The following is an 18,749-nucleotide window of genomic DNA, read 5'->3' as shown; positions in this document are numbered from 1 at the left end:
TCGAGTCCAACCATTCCTATCAAACACTAAACCATGTCCCTTAGCACCTCGTCCACCCGTGCCTTAAACCTGATCTCATTACAGTTATTGTGAAACATCTCATTCATGGAGTAATTGTCCTCAGGTAGAGTCAGAAAATAGTCAGCCCTGATATCACTGTAGGTTTTGGGAAAGGTGAAAAAGACTTTGACTTTTATGTTCTTTATAGGCACAGCTAGCCTGTCAGTTTGAAAAAAAAAAGAAAAGTTGCTGCAAACATAAAGAAGTAAGCTGTTCTTTACAATTGCTGGAGAGATGACAAGAAATAGAGGGTGTAATTTGCAGAAGGGAAATATCAGATAAGCAGTAGGCAGAACTTTATGGTGGCAAAAGTAGCTAAATCTTTGTGTAGGGGGATCATGGGATCTCTCTCCCTAGAGAGCATAGGAAGAGGGTAAAGATTTGCTGGAAGAGACTTCAAAGTGTCCTGGAGTGAGGAGAGGGAATGACATGGAAGGAAGATGCCTCTATAGGTGATGACCTTGAGAGCTCTCTTGCTGTGATTCTTTACTCCGCTTGGCTCCTACACAGTGTTACTGACCTGGGTGGCAAAACTGGCAGGTCATTCCTTATCTGAGACCAAAGCCATCACTCAATGAAATCTGAGTCACTTTATGCTTGTAAAGACTTTAGCCTTTGAAACTACTTAATCAGCACGGCCAAAGACTGTAATTGTCTCTTAAATATTTGAAATCATGGGGCTGTACACAGCCATTACCTCACTATGCAAAAAACACAATAGCAGAAGTTGCAGACAAGCATTTCTTCAGCCACACTGAGGAAAAGGCAGTTAATCTTTTACAGTTTAGGGTTCCAATTTTTCCATGCAAGCCCTTCTGGTACCTTTTAAAATGTGTCTATAATGTCAGATCTATGGTTGTCATTTCTGAAACCTGTTCTGTATTTTTTAATTGGTTGTTGCTCTGATGAGTTCACGATCTGTCTTCACATTTGTACTTGTATGGCTCCAAGCTTCTTGTCAGAACTTATCAGATTAATACATCTTTAATTCCTTATGTTCAAATAATGCATCGTTTATCTTTGTGACCCTGTAAAGGTGTGCAACTGGAGAAGCCTGGCAGGAAATCATGTTGGCATGTTTGCCTGGAAAACGCTGTGATCCAGAATCCGATTATAATCCAGGGGAAGAATACACATGTGGAAGCAATTTTGCCATCATTTATTTTATCAGTTTTTATATGCTTTGCGCGTTTTTGGTGAGTCTAGCTTGCACTTATTAACAGAAATGAGCTTTGGCATTTTGAATTTCTTCTGAACTAAGAACAGTAATGGGTTCAGAGAATGATTGAAAATCCTGAATCTAAAACAATTTTGCAAGGTTATATTTTTCCATGCACAGTCCTAAACCCTGTATTTTACACTGATTTTTGCAGTGAGGGTGGTGAAATGCTCTAACAGGTTGACCAGAGAAGCTGTAGATTCCCCATCTCTGGAAACATTCACGGCCAGGTTAGATGGTGCTCTGAGCTACCTGATTGAGTTGAAGATGTCCTTGCTTATTGCAGGGGAGGCTGGACTAGATGACCTTTAGAGGGCCCTTCCAATTAATTAATAAAGCTACAATTCTTTTGACTTACTAGTGATACTATTTTTATATATATATAAATATATATATATTTATTATATATATATATTTATATTTGAACTTAGCAGAATTTGATTTTGTGTCTCTACCAGTGTGCTCAAATTGTGGCCCATGAGATGTAAATGATAACTTTTCTCCCTAATCCATGGCATAATGGATTATTTGCTCTAAAATAATCTTTGAAATATGTTTTTCCTCATTGCAGGTGTCTGGTCTAAGCTGGTTGACTTGTTCTATTCACAGTACTGTTCTCCTGGCAAAAGGAGAGTGGTTGAACAGAGTTCTGTGAACTAATGTAAACATGTTCCACTGTTCTGTATCATCTTCTGTGTTAATGAAATGTATGCAGAAATCTTATTGTCATGACATTGAATCCTGTTAATACAAAAGCTCTTTCCTGAGATTTATGCTATGTCAAAACATGTATTGGCTCCATTCTTTAATTTAATGCAGTGGGATCTGACATGTCAAGGAAGAGAAACAAAAAACCATGTTACAGCCTATGTCAAAGATTGAGTGCTCTAAGATACGATCACATTCTTGTCATATCATTACTTGCAGTTACTCAGTTAAATGGTTAGCCGGTATTTTCTGTGATATTTGATGACAGTTGACAAAAATCGTTTATGAGATCAATTTATTTATTTGAATTCTTAACTTGCTACCTTATAAAATTATTTTATTGACTCTTTTTTAACATATCAAAATTATTAAGGCAGATTCTTCTTAATTACTTTTTTAGATTATAAACTTATTTGTGGCTGTGATTATGGATAATTTTGATTATTTGACACGTGACTGGTCTATTCTGGGTCCCCATCATTTGGATGAGTTCAAAAGGATATGGTCAGAATATGACCCTGAAGCAAAGTAAGTTTGATCATTTCTCTGATAAGGCTTACCTAATAAAAACAATAAATGCAGAGCCTACCGTATTCTTTGGGAATGTGTGTATGTTTGATAACTGACGTGTGTTGGTTCTAGGGGAAGGATAAAGCATCTTGATGTGGTTACATTACTGAGACGCATCCAGCCTCCACTTGGTTTTGGCAAACTATGCCCTCACAGAGTGGCCTGCAAGGTAGGTTTTACCCTATTTTCTTTCTAGGTTTCTCTCACAGCTCATTCATTCATTCAATTCTACCCAATATGTCAAAAACCACACACAAAAACCACGTCACTTTTTCAGAACTTAACGTTATAGGAGGTCTTTTTCAAACAAAGCCATATCAAAGTTTGTTTTCCATTTCTCGTTTACAGAGGTTAGTAGCCATGAATATGCCGCTAAACAGTGACGGAACCGTCATGTTCAATGCTACTTTGTTTGCTTTGGTTAGGACTGCTCTAAAGATAAAAACAGAAGGTAAGTTCTTAGCTGTAAAGCCTTTACTGCACTTGTCAGAAGGTACAGTGAGGCAAAGTTATAATTTCGCTTATTCATTTTGCTAGACACGTGTAAGGCTGCCTTAGTCTCATTGGATTAGGTTTGCTTTTGCATCAGGGGTTGCATTCACTGTTGCTAGGATTGCTTTACTAGGAAATGAAAGGAAAGGGATAGCATGTCCAGAACCCAACAAATCTCAAATCTGATGAGATAAAAACGTGTAACAGTGGCATAACAGGAGTTCTACTGCAAGGAATGAATGAGTTCCCTCTTCGGTCCAACCAAGATGCTCCTTCCTCACGCTTTAATTTGATGCCTTGGATCTCACATTGCTGCAACTGTATTTTTTGCACAGTTTGAAATCAACATCCCCAGTTTGGTTAAGGCCAGTTCTGACTGGGTTGAATGGGTTCGTATCATTTGCTTAAAAGAAGGAAAAGTTTTAAAAAATAGTGGTATGGTTCAAAGACATTTCTATTTCCATATATTTTTTATTATTTTACGATCTTTTACTACTTTATGTTCTATGACTTCTATTATCCTAAGCAGAATTTGAGTTCCACTGTGAATGACAAACTGCTGAGATTGAGCCCCCTCAGACATTGCTGTGGTTTAGGTGAGCACTGCCAGAGGTGGAAAACGGTTCAGTAGTCAGTTGCTTGAACATTCACGCCTGTACAACTGAGTAATTGCTGTGATTAAACAAATAAAGGCTCAGCTTTGGATCAAGAAAGAAGTGGCTGATAAAGAGGAAGTCATCACTTTCTGCACAATTTAAGTGGAAGGAATTAAGCAGTAATAGAGTAGAGCAAAGATGTGGTTGAACTCTCCAGAGACTGATCTGAAAGCTCCACGAGCTCACTTACATCCTTTCTTTTCTTTAGTTGATGTAGTATTATTATCTGCTGCTTCTTGTATGTTAGGCTTGTTGAAAAGCATCCGTATCACAGTCGTTATTTGCATACAGCTAATTAATATCCAAAGGATCACTCATTGCAGCTGGTTGAAACATAGTTGCCATCCTTAATTTTTCTATTTCACTGCCACAGGTAACCTAGAGCAAGCAAATGAAGAACTTAGAGCGGTTATAAAGAAAATATGGAAGAAAACAAGCATGAAATTACTTGACCAAGTTGTCCCTCCAGCTGGCGGTCAGTCTGATGAACTTTGCAATATGTTATTCTCTGTGCATTTTGGTCTTTCTAGATTGTTAGGAATCAAAGGAATAAAATTACTAACTTTTGCAATTATTATGTCATTAAAGGACAACAGACAACAACAGCAAAATAAGTATAGAGAAAGTTATGTCCTGTTACACTAGATAATACATATAGGGCTGATAAGTACGAGTTCCTTAGATCAGACCAGAAAGAGAGGAAAATCTTATGCTTATTTTCTTGCTTGAAAAAAATGCCTTATTAGACCTAAATCTATTCTTGAGTTCATGTCATTCAGCAAGATAAACTAAACCCAGTTTGACTTCAATGCATTGAGCAAAATAACATGTTTTGTGCTAATTAAGCTTGACAATGTAAACTCCATTATAGCTTAGATCCTTGTATATGTTGAATACTTCTGGGAGAAAACTGAAAAAAAAATTAATTGCCAGCTCTAAAAATATTTTTGTTGCTAAACTGATAAGGCAAGAGGCTAAATTATCTCAGTTACACTGGTTTAAACCAGAGCAATTCCATAGTCAGCAGATAATGGAAATGGTTCAGGTTTTGCTGGTATGACTGAGATATGAATATGGCCCAAATAAAGAGGTATCTCAATTTTGATGGCACCAATACATTTGTGAGAACTACAAGGCACGTAGTTAGGTGTTCCTATGTGCTATAAAATGACACCAAATATTTGTTATAGCTCTCTCTTTAAATATATATATATTCTAATATATATATTTAGCTTTTTTCAATATATACATTTTTATTAATATGCTGTAGTGTAGATTTAGGTGACTGTTTTTTACTTGCTTCTTCAAGTTTTAAAGGTGCAGGATCTGTTGCACTGTCGCCCTCACCCAGGATGTATTTATCTAGCCATCCAAGAGACAGATCCGTTGTAATCATCTGGTGTTTCTTGTAGCTTACTGTACTTTTATAGCGTTACGGCAGCTTTCAAGACTGATCAGACTCAGGTTTGGAAGCAGACTCAAGATCCCAAGCCCGATGGTGGTGGAGGCTGGTCCCTCTCGGAAGGTGATGCTCTCAGTCTCTAGGGGAGCAGGAGCATGCTGCTGCACTGCCCTTCAGCATGACCCCAAAGGCAGCATTAGCTTGGTGGCTGGAGGGAGCCACTTGCTCTTGGTGTGGTGGCTGCCAGAGAACAGTGGGGATGAAGGCAAAAATCCAGCAAATTTGACTATCCAAAGGGGGAACTGATACTGCACATTTAAAACAACTTTCTGTGTTCTACTCTGTTGTTTTTAGCCTTACACCTAAGTGCTTGCATGGCATAGATGAATCGCTTTGTTATTGTTGTAACTATGTGCTTGAGCTTTTTCTGCAGCCTCTGTTCCTTTCAACTATGAGTCTTTCCGAATATTCTGAAGCAATTCTGTTTTAGGGTGGTGGCATGGAATTAGCGTTGCCTCTTGCCAACTTTATTCCCCTACACTTTTTTATTGAAATAGAGATGCATGCTTCAGAATAGTGAGCTGTGCCTGCCTAAACCAACCTGACAAACAATCTGTAAAGATTACATTCCTAGAACTAATCTTACATAGTAACTCACTGTCAACTTCAGCTTCATTTCATTGCTGAATTTAAGCTGTATATTTATTTTCAGCTTTACTAAAATTCATTGCTAATATTTATTCTGCAAATGTAGCTCTTCAGTGTAGCTAGAAGGCTGAAAACCTGGATCGCTGCTCGATTGACAGGAAACAGAACGGCTTCTACAACCCTGTATAAATAAGAACATGTTGGGAAGTCCTTAAGATTTACCATCTTGTTATTTCATTTTGGCTTGTTTCTCTGTGGACCTTGTGACTTACCTGAAAAATGAAAATTTTGTAGCCCATCTAGTGAAAAGAGGAATATAGCTATTTTACATTCATATATGCCATAGGAGTGTAAAATAGCTTTGTATAAAATAGAAATCAGTTTCTGTTGATGCTTAAAAATCAAAAGAAAAGAGTGTATGACAGTAACACCAGTAACATGATAATAACAATCTTCTCGGAGACAGAACATTTTCTTCAATATAAATCCAACAAAGCATCCAAATTCAATATGTTAAAATCAATTGCGCTTAGAAGTATTGAGTGATCTAGTTTATAATGTTCTTCTCCAGTATTCATTTTGCTAGTATTGCTGAATGCTGGATCCTTCCCGTGCTCGTGAGCATGCCTCTAGAACCCAAACAGAACAACCATTTGCAGAGTAAAATGGAAGTAATCAGTGTAGCATTTTATCCTGAATTACAAATAGATACACTAGAAATGAACAGTCAGTTATTGGTACTGGTTAAATAACTTGTTACTAGAACTTAATTAAACTGTTAATAGTTAGCAACACATTTTCAGCACAGAAAAGTGAAACTGCTTTGCAAAAAACATAGAATATCGGTAAAATACCTGAATGTTTGAATGAGTTGACATTCTTAGGAGACTAGAGAGTAGGAGAAACACATTCAACTGACCAAAGATTCACCTGCTTTCTCTAAACACCCCAGTCTCCACCTGCAAGCCCATTTAATCCTGCCTAATATTTTTTGCCCTCTTAGGAAAAAATCCTGCTGAAATGATTCCTTTTGCTGCCACTAATTGCAATTAGAGATTTGTCTCTTCTGTGGTCAGTTACGCTTAGCTGCCTCCCTATACCTGTCTGTATCTGGCTGTATGTGTGTTACTCCGAAAACAAAGTCAAGGATGGCTCCCCTTGGCCAGGCTTCAGTTCCTGTGTGCACGTGTCTGCAGTACAACTGACTGTGCCTGTGAGGTACACATGCATCTTGTCTCTACGTAACAGACTTCGGCATGCACAATTCAGCAAACTGGTAATTCGTTCATCTAATGCACCAAAAAGTTGATGCTGGTCCAGAGTGATGAATAAGGGGCCTTCATTTTTGCAGACCGAGTCGTTGCAGGTGTTGTCATCTCGGGTACAGTCAGTAGTTGTGCAATGTCGTAGCCTGACTTGAAACCTGCTCTAAGTCCAACCCATAGTAGCATATCTTATATCGAGTCTGTCACTTCTATGTGCTTGTTCTTTCCAGGAGCCATTTGCTATATCACTTCCTTAAAAGTTCTGTTCAAGTACTTGGAACAAAATAGTATAAAGGGTGGGGAAAGGCTTATCTGGGGAGTTTGACCAAGGCTAGATTGTAGATCAATGGATTCAGCTAAAGTAAGGAAGGCAAGTTTAGATTAGATGTTTTATAAGAGGTCTCTTCCTCATACAAAACACCATTAGTCTCCTGAGGAGCTGCCAAGGGAGATTACAGATGAACATCAAAGCAAATGTTCACAACAAGTCTAGAAATTTGATTTATGGAGTCTGTTAAATAGCTTTTCACTGCTGAGACTGAACCTGTAGACTGCTGAGCTTCTCATCAGCTGTGGAGTTCTTGCTGTTTCCTAGTGGGAACTGGGGGGACTCAGGGCTTTGAAGAGATGTCAGAGTTTGGCAGAGCAGGCTCTTTAACAGGCAAAGGTATTTCCTGCAGCAGACTCGTCTCCCAGCCAAGATATTTTAAAGCAATTATTATTATAATTATTTTTGCTTTGATACATTTAAAGACAAACAAAATGCTGGGACAGTACATCAGTGGTGCACTCTTACTGAAGTCAATGCCTGTTGTACTTTCTCACATGCCTACAGCCCATTTCAGACATTATAATGGAAGGACCTTATTTTGAACAGTAGAGGATTTGTTTTGAGACAGATTTTGTCACAAAGGCAAAAACGAATTTAAAACCTGTATAGTACATGGATTTGATTTTCCCATCCTTTTTTATTGATATGAAAGCAAGTTACGAAAAGAAGAAAGTTAATTAGAGTAGCAAAAGCTGTCTTATTGCAGGTGAAAATACTATTAGAAATACTATCATTAGTGAGATACATTGGAACACATTATTACTAATAAAATGAAGACAGAAGGAGGCTGTTTTAATCAAATGTTAATGTGTAATGTTACAATGTGTGACAAACATTTAGAGAATTTGCTAGAGAAGAAGCTTGCTTGTCAGAATTTATTTGTATTTAAGAAAAAACCCCATAACAAAACACAAAACAAAAAAACCAAACTTAAGTCTATCCTAAAGTTCCATTAGAGTGTCAAAATTTACAGGAAATAAATGACATTAAACTAAAACTCTCTAAGAAAAGTGTGTTAAGCTGTGTCTGGGCATATTGAATATCCCATGTTTAGTCAAGTCAGAGCTGTACAGAGTGACACAGATCCCAAGGTGACACAGCCCTCCTTTTATGTATGGCAGGAGCCAACAAGCAACCGTGGTGCAAATAACTACCCCAGGATACTGGAAAAAATCCAGAGATCAGGCAACACAGCAGGAAAGGAAACTTCACACCAGATAACTCTAGGAGGGGGGAAAGCATGTGAGGACAAAAGCAATGTTTTTGCATAGAAAACTATTCCTAGTTTTCTGGCAAGCATGACTCATCAAGAGATCAGATTCGCCTGGCTGAATGATTCAGTGGGACTCCTACAACAGGCACATGCATTCTTAACATGCTATGGACCAGGTGGTTTCGACATCCTCGTAGGGTACCTGCTTCTAAACCGTGAAAATTTGAAATCTGGATATTGTTCACAACAGTGACTCTGTAAAAACGCTAGGGATTAATGCACTTGCAGGTTGCCTCTCTTTTCAATGGATTTTAATTTCTATCAGCATTGCAGAGCTGATACAATAATGTGAGAAAACCCCAAGCTGTTTCATATTTACTGTTATAATCATCACCTATCTAGAGGTTGGCTAAGGACCACACCTTCACTTAAGTAGGAGCCTCATAGCAAATATGTGAAATTGCAACCTCTGTGGGATTTCCTCAGAGTCAAGAATCTGTCTTATTGGGTGACAAAACAGATAGCAGAAGATACAGCCCAACGGGAGTATCTGGAACACAAAATTCAAACTAGAAGATGCTCAGGGATTACAGAGAGTGCATGACACCAGTAAAAAAATATGAATAGCAAAGTAGGCTGTACAGATGTGTAAGTTGTCAAGCAATTAGAACAATGCTGTGTTGATACATTGACTGAGCAAATTTGCTTCAGCAGAAAAAAATAAAAAGGAGAGATATTGTAAGCAGAGCCTATTTTTTTTTTATAGAGTCACTTTTATGAACATCAGTGTATCTAAGTCATAGTACCTTTTCTTTTAATCAGTTTGTTCCAAGTAATTAAAGCCAATCTTCCAGCTTCTGTGCATACACAAACATGTTTATGGTTTTTGGTTAGGAATTTAGAGAAACTTAACTTAGTATTACATGGGACTTGGTAAAGTATTGTATTTTCTTCTTTATGAAGGGTGAGTTCTCTTAACTGACTAAACCTAAACTGCTTGCTAAAACATTGCTGTTAAGGTAGTTGCAGGTTCCATTGTTGTAAGCTGAGAGCATAGTACCTGTTGCACCCATCACATTTTTCCCCCCGAATCAGATATGAGTGTCCAGGCTATTGATAAATGTGCTGACTTGGGAGAGATCTGTCTGGTCTGTTCATTTAGATGATGAGGTAACCGTGGGGAAGTTCTATGCCACCTTCCTGATACAGGACTACTTTAGGAAATTCAAGAAACGCAAAGAACAAGGACTGGTGGGGAAATATCCTGCGAAGAATACCACGATTGCTCTGCAGGTGATTTTGTTTTTACATTTTTAACTAACCATTTTGTGAGCTTACTCGAAATAGCAGGTAGATGAATATTGGTGATTGTGCAATGCTGCAAGGATTTTATTTAATTGGGACACTTTTGACCCTTATTCATCAGAAAAGTAAAACGTAACCCTGCTATTCTCTCTATAACAAGGTAAGTGCTAAATATTATTCTCTGTGGATTACTCAAACAGTAGCAACAGTTACAGAATTTCTTAGCAAGTCTAGTTGGTACATCGCATTCTAAAGTTCTTGAGGTAAAATCAGATAAATGAAGTTCTGAGCTTTCATTTCTGTTCTTTGTTTTGCTTTAACTGTTCTTGAGTTCTGACAACGCTATAAGCAAGTTCTCAGGAAACTTCCTAACGTGCATTACCTTATAATAAAGAGATTTTTATGTGGGATGTTTTTTCTTCTCAATTCTCATTGTTCTTTTTCTTTTACACTTATGATTACTGGTGAAATACCATCCTGTCAGCATTTTTCAGTATTTGTCAATTTTTAACTTCACGTTAATAAATTTCTCTTATAGGCAGCCACATTAGCATACTCCATTAATATCATATACTTCTGAATGTCTCTTAAAACAAGCTATTGAATGGAAACCAGGACAATATATGTGGCCATCTGTCTCTCAGCATGCCTGTAGCAAGCAGTCCTTAGAGTATATGTGATCTAAAGAGTACATTCTGAATATTGCTGTCCAGTGATACCCTTTGTACTGTGAACTTTGAAACAGGCAAATGGAAGGCTGTCCTCAAATAATTCCAGACATCATACACTGCACCGTTTTTATTGGATTGAGACATTATGAATTTCAGTTAATGCTGAGTAGATTCTTGTGAACTATATGGAATGTTTCCGATAGCTTTTTGTTGCAATGACAAAATTTAGGAGTACGTTGTGAAAATCCTTTTCTAAAAGGAAGGGGAGGAATGTGTTGACCTGAGTCAGATACTGTATTCTTTGTACATTGATATAAGAGAATGATCTTATCTGTCTTTTGCTGACACCTGTTACTTTCTCTTGAGGCAGTTGGAATTACCTGCAGAACTAGTTAATTAGTTAAAAACGTGATTCCTAAGGATTGCATAAACCCTTCAATTGCTGCACTATCTAGCCTTGCCTTCCTTATCTCCTTTCTCCTGAAAGAAAGGGATTTAATAATATTTTATTGAGCTTTACAATCCATTCCTAACTGTTGAATGAAGCAAGAGGTGAATTATAGTTTGCTGATTCATATAGCTGGACATGCCGTTCTTTTCTTGGCTTCAGGGAGCAAACATCCAATTTGAGAGGGAAGGTATATGCTGCTTGTGACAAAACCTGTACTGTGTTTGAATTCTTGGGATGACTGTTGAGAATTGAAGAAATTAATGGACGTTACGGTTTTCCCCTTTTTATGAAAATGTAATGACTTTTTTAACTTAAATCATTCATATTGCTTTAGGTTCTTCCTTTATTGCTCTATAAAACAAGACAAAAATAATAATAACTTGTAGTATACATTAACTACCTGCTGATGTTTCTGTATCTGACATCAGTGATCGGGACGTGGACAAGCAGGGAATCACACTAAGGGAATCCTCTTGGCTGCTGCTTCTCTGATGTCAGAGAGATGCAAAACACCAAGAATAAACAATGATAAAATAAGGGCTCAAAGTGCCTTTCTCATGCTATTAACTTATACTTAACCAATGAGAATAAAAATATATATTTTCTGATAAAATCAGAACAAAATTATATTTGTAGCAGTAGTTTAGGTGATGTCTTTTTGTAGTGATGGAAATTTGTATTGAGCCAAACAATAGTCACATTGCTAGTAAAATAAATGTTAAGTGAGGCATGAACAAGTTTAATTACTTTCATCTAGTACGAAGAGTGAATTAATTAATTCTACAGTATTTTTCCAAGGGAAAATACTTAACTGTAAATTATGTAATGTTTGCATCAATATTTCACGTTTATTTACATGTAATATTTATTTATTTATATGGTAATATGTAAAAATAAAAGTTAAAGGATATTTCTCTTCACAAGTACACAAAACCACCGATTTATTGAGCTGAACTTGATTTTGTGAACGTGTTTCATATTAAACTAATTGTGCTTTTTTATTTCTGCAAATTTTACAAGTACTATCAACCCTGTCGTAAACAGTAAAAAAACCCGAAACACTGGTATGCATCAGCTGAGGGGTTAATCTCTTGCTCAAGTTCGATTTAATTGTGCTTTCATGTTATGTTCGCAGAAAGGCTTAGCTTGAAGGGAGTCTGGGTTTGAAAGCACAGAGCATTTGTGTAGTTGTAGAGCAGTGCACTCAGCTTCAGCGTTAGAAGATGGGCTCTATGAGGATGCGTAACACTGGGGAATCAAGACTTGACTACTATGTCTCTTATGTTCACTGCTACAGTGTAGGTCTATTCAGCTATTTTTCTGCATGCTTATTTTCTTATTTTATTACTTATTGCATTGTATTTTGTTCACGGTAACCTCAGTTTATTTTTATGTTGAAGTGTCAATGTAGCTTTGGGGTTTTTGTTCGTTTTTGGTTTTCTTTGCTCTAAAACATGTTCATTATCTACAAATTTAATGGTTTAGATATGAACGTTTTCACAGTCAAAGGCTTTCAGAATGCTGAGGCTCTGAAGACCTAAGTATTTAGAATTCATGTTTATGCTTTATTTCAGACCCAGTGAGTTTATATAGCAGTATACTTAAATATCCATCATTCTTCTAAAATCTGTGAAGTAAAGCTTACAAGTCTCTATTCCGTTTCCTGGTATCACTATAAGATGCCTGAAAAGAGCATTGTGTATTTTACATGACTAGAAATAGTGTAGGTGATAGTGATCCTTATTATTTAAATGAGGGTAATGTTCTTACACTTCTTAAACTGACCTTGAACTGCATCGATATGTAGGTTGCACCATACCTCAAAATGGATGTGGGCTGAATTTAGATATAGGGGAAATTATCTTTTTGTAGTTCCAGTATTTATAAGAATTTAAGTGGGGTTTTTTTCTAAAAGTCGTGACTCTAGTGTCTTGCATTATACACAAATTTCTTCATGTAAGACAGATATCTAAAATGGTGTTACTGTTTTATTCATAGTATGGATGTAGAAAATTGATTTTAAGTATTTGGCATGTGTTAAAAGTAGTCTTTTTAATATGATTAACTGTTTAATGTTTGAATGTTTAACTTTAACATGTTTTGATGGTTTTGCATGAGGTGCTTTTCAAGTTTAAAGCATCTTTAAGTTTATCTCTAAATGGCCAATTCAGAAAGACAGTTATTAGGCAGATGACTTTTTTTATTTTGTCACTGAGGGACTCTACAGCTCTATTATTTCAGCCTTTGAAAGAAAATGTGTGTCGTCTCAATGCTGTGTCAGAGACAGCAGCACCATTAATTGTCTCTTGAGATGCTATTTAGGACACAGCACTGGTGTTTTTGTGCCTTGTGGCGTCTTGAAAACATTGCAGGTGCTATTATGCTTCATAAGGCACAGCTGCACAGAATTATCATGTTAATTTGAAGTCATCTTGTGCATTTACAGGAAAGCCTATTTAAAGACATGCTTGTTTTTATGTAATTATGATCTTCAGCACACTGTGTGTCACTGGCTTGCTAACTAACCATTGGACTGATATGTCTCATCTGCCTTATGCCTACAAGGAAAAAAATTAAGTAAGGAAGGCATCAAAAATTAAATTTTGAAGAGAAGGCATCTGGATAAGAAATAAGTTCTTTTGCAAACTTCTAGTGAGATCTCTAAAATAGAATTAGAAGCAAGCAAACACAGTAGCATTAATCTCTCTTCTTTCTCTGCTTCAAAGAAACAACCAAATAGAAAAACCCGAGTAGAAACAACAGATGTCCTCTTGCAGAACAGCATGAATAATGCAATGATCAGTGTTATCCCTGTAGAACAGGTGCCTAAGCATCTCTCTTGAGTGTTTTATTGGTTCTGTTAGACCTTTTCATCTTCCAATGTCTTAGATGATAGTAAAGTTTGTTTAAAGGTATACGGTAAAGACAATAAATATTAGCACCCATGTGTGAAAAAAAATATGTATTTTTTCCAGTTAGAGGTACATTAGGCAGACATTTGTGTGTTGCAAATAAAAATACTCTTATGTTGGAACATTAGGGATGAAGAGAACTGAACAGTGTTGTATTCTGCAATATACTGGGATTATTCAATATGTTTTCTTAGACATGTGGTCCACCTGACTGATTTAACAGCCTTGTGAAACTGGCAGGTTTTCAGTCTGGTGAGCTGAGATGGATATTAGATGTATGTATGATGGCAGAACTGGCCCCTTGCTTCTCCAGGTGACGTGATTTGTGTTTTGGTCCTCAAAAAATAGGAAAGAAATCAATATTTATTATTTGCATCTCCAGTTATTTAGGTAAAAAAAATAATAAAAAAGTGGTTTTTACTGCTGAAATGGCATAAAATACTTTTGAAGCTTCCTTTAAGGAAAAGTGGGAATTCTGTGGACATGAGCAGGAAATAAGAATCTGCCATAAAACGTAAGTTTGTAACGGATACTGCAGATTGTGTGACCTTCCAGTAATCTTTTACCAACCAAAGGAAATGTTATGACATTTCTTATATCAGTCTTTACTGTCTACTCATTTTTCTGCTTGAGGAAAGTAAAGAGGATTTAGCCATGATTTTTAGTTCTGTGGGCAGATGCTTGTAGAACCTGTGGCTTCTGTATTGGCTATGAGTGAATAAAGCTGATTTGTTTAATTAACCTAACATATACTTTTACATACAGTGATCCAGATTTTAGTCTTCCGCTGTTGACTGTGTCATTGCAGGAGGTTGGTTACAGGGAAATGAGTGTTACTGAAGAGAGATGTGATGATAAAAGCTGTCTGCTTACTCTTGAGTAAAGAGAGTAATTCACCAAGGAGTGAATAAGAAGGCAATGGGAAATGCAACCAAAATTAAATACTATTGAATACGTTGCTGCCAAACACGTGGCTTTTCTCAGCTTTTAGACATGTATTTGTAGGACTTTGTCACAATTTGGCAGACAGGAATATAAGCTGGTGGGTTTTACCAGGGTTAAAACTCAAAATACTGCTATCTGAGAGTATCGTGTTCACAGAAGGGCTTAGATTGAACTGAGACTGGGTGTGACTGAAAGTCTAAAGTGTTAATTTTACTTCCCTTTAGTGAGTTACAAAATGATGACATTAGCAACCTTGCTAAGGTCTTAACCGTGCCATTAGCATAAGTGTGAGAAAGCACAGTGTATTCATGAAACGTAGGTTGTATATTAACTCACTAGTAAATGATTTTTAGAGCCTTGTTCAATTATAGCATAACTTTCAAAGTTCATCCCTGAGGAAGGAAGTATAATTGCCCAATATGTGTAGCTAATATGATTAGTCAAGCGCTGTTCTTAAGAAGTCATATACTGGTATGACTGAAACCTGTAGAAGAGCCCATAATATTTATGCACAGTTAGATAAAAAGCTTTTTGGCTCATCCCTTTCCAGGTTCTGACAGCCCACATTGCATAAATGCTATTTTGCTTCCCAGCAAACCAACTCTTTCTGTTTTAAGCTGAAACCTGACTGAGATGCTGTGGTGCGCTCCAGGAAACCGGTGTGGTAGGCAGCGTGAGAGGGACCAAGCCGCATTTGGTGCCCTCAAAGGTCCTTCAGTTCCTCCTGGAGCTGTGAAACATGCAAAATTCTTGACACATCTTCATGCCACTCCACGGCGAGTCACATGCAATGTCATGCCATACAAGTACAGCTCTGTTGGGTTGGGACAGCCCTTGTCTGCATCAAAAAATGCAGAAAAATAGCGAATTCGGCTTTTAGGTCGTAATCAAGAATTGAGCCAAGTGCTGTACATGATTGTTTTTAATGTAAGTGTAGTGTTAATAAAGGGCTAAACAAAAGGAAATCTTTGATTTCTTCTCAACCTGAGGAACTTAAAGAGTTGGGAAGAACAAGATTATTGTGGTTTTTGCTTTGGACCATGGCAGCGAGAGTTAAACCAGGAAAAATCTCTCCTTTTTGAAGTAAGTAAGGCCTGTACATAATCACTGAGTTCTTAGTCTTGAGTATGGTGTCTGTTTTCTCTCTAATGTGCAGCTCTGTCCTTGATGGTTTCAATGTTAACCTTTCTTTGTAAAGGTTCCTTGTGGCAGCTGGCTTGAGAGGAATACGAACCAAATCACGCTGAGGTCAATGCTACTGTAGCTAGATGGTTTCCTGTCCTAAACTAAAGCATTAAATCAAATATCTGCATATTACAGTGCAGTGCAGATGAGCTGGAATTATTTCACTGCTTTCTTTTCCATCTGAGCTCTGCTAAAACTGCTGTTGCTATAGCAAAAATCTCCTTGTGTTTACTTGGTGGACACAGGCTGCAAACATGTTTTTAGCATTAAATATACATCTCATTGAAATGCATTTTATTGTAGTTCTTGCTGATTGCTTATACTTTGTGATAAGATGAATTTTATTTCCATAGGGGTACATAAACACCAGCAATCTTTTAGTCAGGATCTACACTGCAATAATAAAGATGTGAGCACCTCAGCAGGGTTGTACTGGAATACAAGCCATTTATTAATAACGTGAAAGAGACTTACAGTAGGATGCATCCTCTATGGATTTCAGGATACAAAAGCTTGTTAATTGTCCTTTAAAATAAATTTACACGCCTGTAATTAAAGAACAAAAAAGAATTTGCATTCCTAATGTATTCTGATATTGTTATTGATTTAGGCAGGACTAAGGACACTTCATGATATTGGCCCTGAAATACGCCGAGCTATATCCTGTGACTTGCAAGATGATGAACCAGAGGAAAACAATCCAGAGGAGGAGGAAGATGTTTATAAAGTAATGTCAGAACACAGCCATGTGAAGTGTTTTATCATATTATGAGATTAAAAAATGAGCTTAACCCTGAATGTGGAATAATTAATAATAACTACACTCCCCCCAAATCAGAACAAGATAAATATTTTATAAATCAGTATATTTTATATCTTATCTATAAACACGGTATTACCAGGACACTTGCATCTCATCATAAATTTAGGAAACAGTTCCAGCAGGGTTATTCTCCTGTCTCTAATTTGTTCTTATTAATTCTTTTTTTTTTTTTTTCTTAAGCAAATCCTAAGAAAAGGTATTGACCTTGCCAGCTCAGATTTCAATAGTGGCAAGGTTTAAAGTGTAAGTGTCTTAACTTCTGCAGTGGTAGGCAGGAAAAAGAAAATGAAATTCTATGCAGCCAAACCACAACAGATACAGAGATGCATCTATTAAAATGAATGCCTGGAATTATACAGAAGTCAACTAAACAGAAATGCCATTCCCAATTTCTTGTGAGGGATATCAATAAGAACTAATCAGAAAGAGAGACTAGTTTTCCTCTTTTACACTATATTCAGTCTAATGGTGAACATCTAAAGTTGATATTATAACCAGGAGCAATCTGCAAACCATTTGTCAGCCAGCAAGAAAACTTCATTTTTCACAAGCATCTCAGAAGAAGCAGATGTAAAGCATGCTTCTGCAGTAATTATATCAGAAATTGCATAGCTTGCTAAAAAAGGAGGATGTGGCACTGGAGCCAGTGCCACAGGTGCCATCAGTAGATGCATTTCTCTGCCAACCATCATTACCTCCTGTCTTCCCTAGATTGAGCTTCAAGACAGACTGCTGTCATCCAGGACCCACACCTGGCTAGACAGGGAGGCTCCATAATCTGGGTCAGATGTAAAAGAGCTGCATGTCATAGTCATAATGTAGCACTTCATTCGCTCTTCCACCACCCATTACACTCTTCAGGGCAGCAAAGAGTTACTACTCTTTCTCGTACCTCTGCAAGAAGAAGGAATGGAAGCACTGAAGCTTAATGTTACCTACTTGAGATATGCTTGCGAGCTGTTGCATGGCACTCCATCCCGTCTGAGTGACGCCTGTTGCAAACCGGTGCTCTGGGACAACAGGAGAGGATTCCACCAAAGCGTCCTCGAAAATTAAGCAGACACACACCCCTTACTGAGAAAGCTGGTGCATGTTCATGTACAGGGATCTAGGTTTCTCCAGTGTAATAAAATGCGGAGAAAGCTGGATGTCACGTTTAGTTGTATGAAAAAAAGAACAACAATCACAGCATCATGTTGATTTGACTCTGAAATATAAATATTGTCGTTATCACAATCACATCTCTATCGCTTCAGGAGATGCCATCTGAAGCATTGTAAAATTGGAAAGAAAAATCACAGATTATTTGAATTGCTACTTTTGAATGCATGTAGGAGAGAAAAGTAAGCTATCGTTGTCAAAAATATGTTCTGTTAAGATATCTGATATAATTTTTTCTTTCTTTTCCCCTAAAACAGAGGAATGGTGCCCTCTTTGGCAACCACATAAACCATATTAGCAGTGACAGACGAGATTCATTTCAACAGATCAACACCACACACCGTCCCTTACATGTTCAGCGGCCTTCAATTCCATCTGGAAGTGATACTGAGAAAAATATATATTCTCAGGCAGGAAATTCCGTATACCACAATCATCATAATCACAACTCAGTAGGAAAGCAAGTTCCAAACTCAACAAATGCCAACCTCAATAATGCCAATGTGTCCAAAGTTGTTCATGGAAAACATGCAAGTTTTGGAAATCGTGAGCATAGATCTGAAAACGGTTACCATTCTTACTCCAGAACTGATCATGAGAAGCGTAGAAGGCCAAGCAGTAGGAGGTAAACTTCGAATATGTATTTGCTTTTAAATAAATATCGTAAATACACTACAAGAAAATTTACTCTATGTGAAACTAATTTGTATATTTATCTTTATTTCTGTCACC

At 37.2% G+C, this 18,749-nt stretch overlaps 1 protein-coding gene across 16 annotated transcripts in view; it reads left to right on the top strand.

The window, feature by feature from the left end:
• Window positions 1-18,749, top strand: part of CACNA1D (calcium voltage-gated channel subunit alpha1 D) — a 184,892-nt gene that overhangs the window by 159,817 nt on the left and 6,326 nt on the right. For all 16 annotated transcript variants that reach the window (XM_069866272.1, XM_069866263.1, XM_069866271.1 and 13 more), the window contains 8 exons: window positions 1,097-1,256; window positions 2,388-2,515; window positions 2,630-2,726; window positions 2,906-3,008; window positions 4,079-4,180; window positions 9,727-9,857; window positions 16,644-16,760; window positions 18,275-18,642. In XM_069866272.1, coding sequence (XP_069722373.1) covers window positions 1,097-1,256; window positions 2,388-2,515; window positions 2,630-2,726; window positions 2,906-3,008; window positions 4,079-4,180; window positions 9,727-9,857; window positions 16,644-16,760; window positions 18,275-18,642 — 1,206 coding nt within the window. The remainder of the gene's footprint in view (window positions 1-1,096; window positions 1,257-2,387; window positions 2,516-2,629; window positions 2,727-2,905; window positions 3,009-4,078; window positions 4,181-9,726; window positions 9,858-16,643; window positions 16,761-18,274; window positions 18,643-18,749) is intronic.

This window comes from Phaenicophaeus curvirostris, chromosome 11 (assembly GCF_032191515.1).
Source record: "Phaenicophaeus curvirostris isolate KB17595 chromosome 11, BPBGC_Pcur_1.0, whole genome shotgun sequence".
Taxonomy (NCBI): Eukaryota; Metazoa; Chordata; class Aves; order Cuculiformes; family Cuculidae; genus Phaenicophaeus; species Phaenicophaeus curvirostris.
This window is presented reverse-complemented; position numbering and strand designations above follow the sequence as displayed.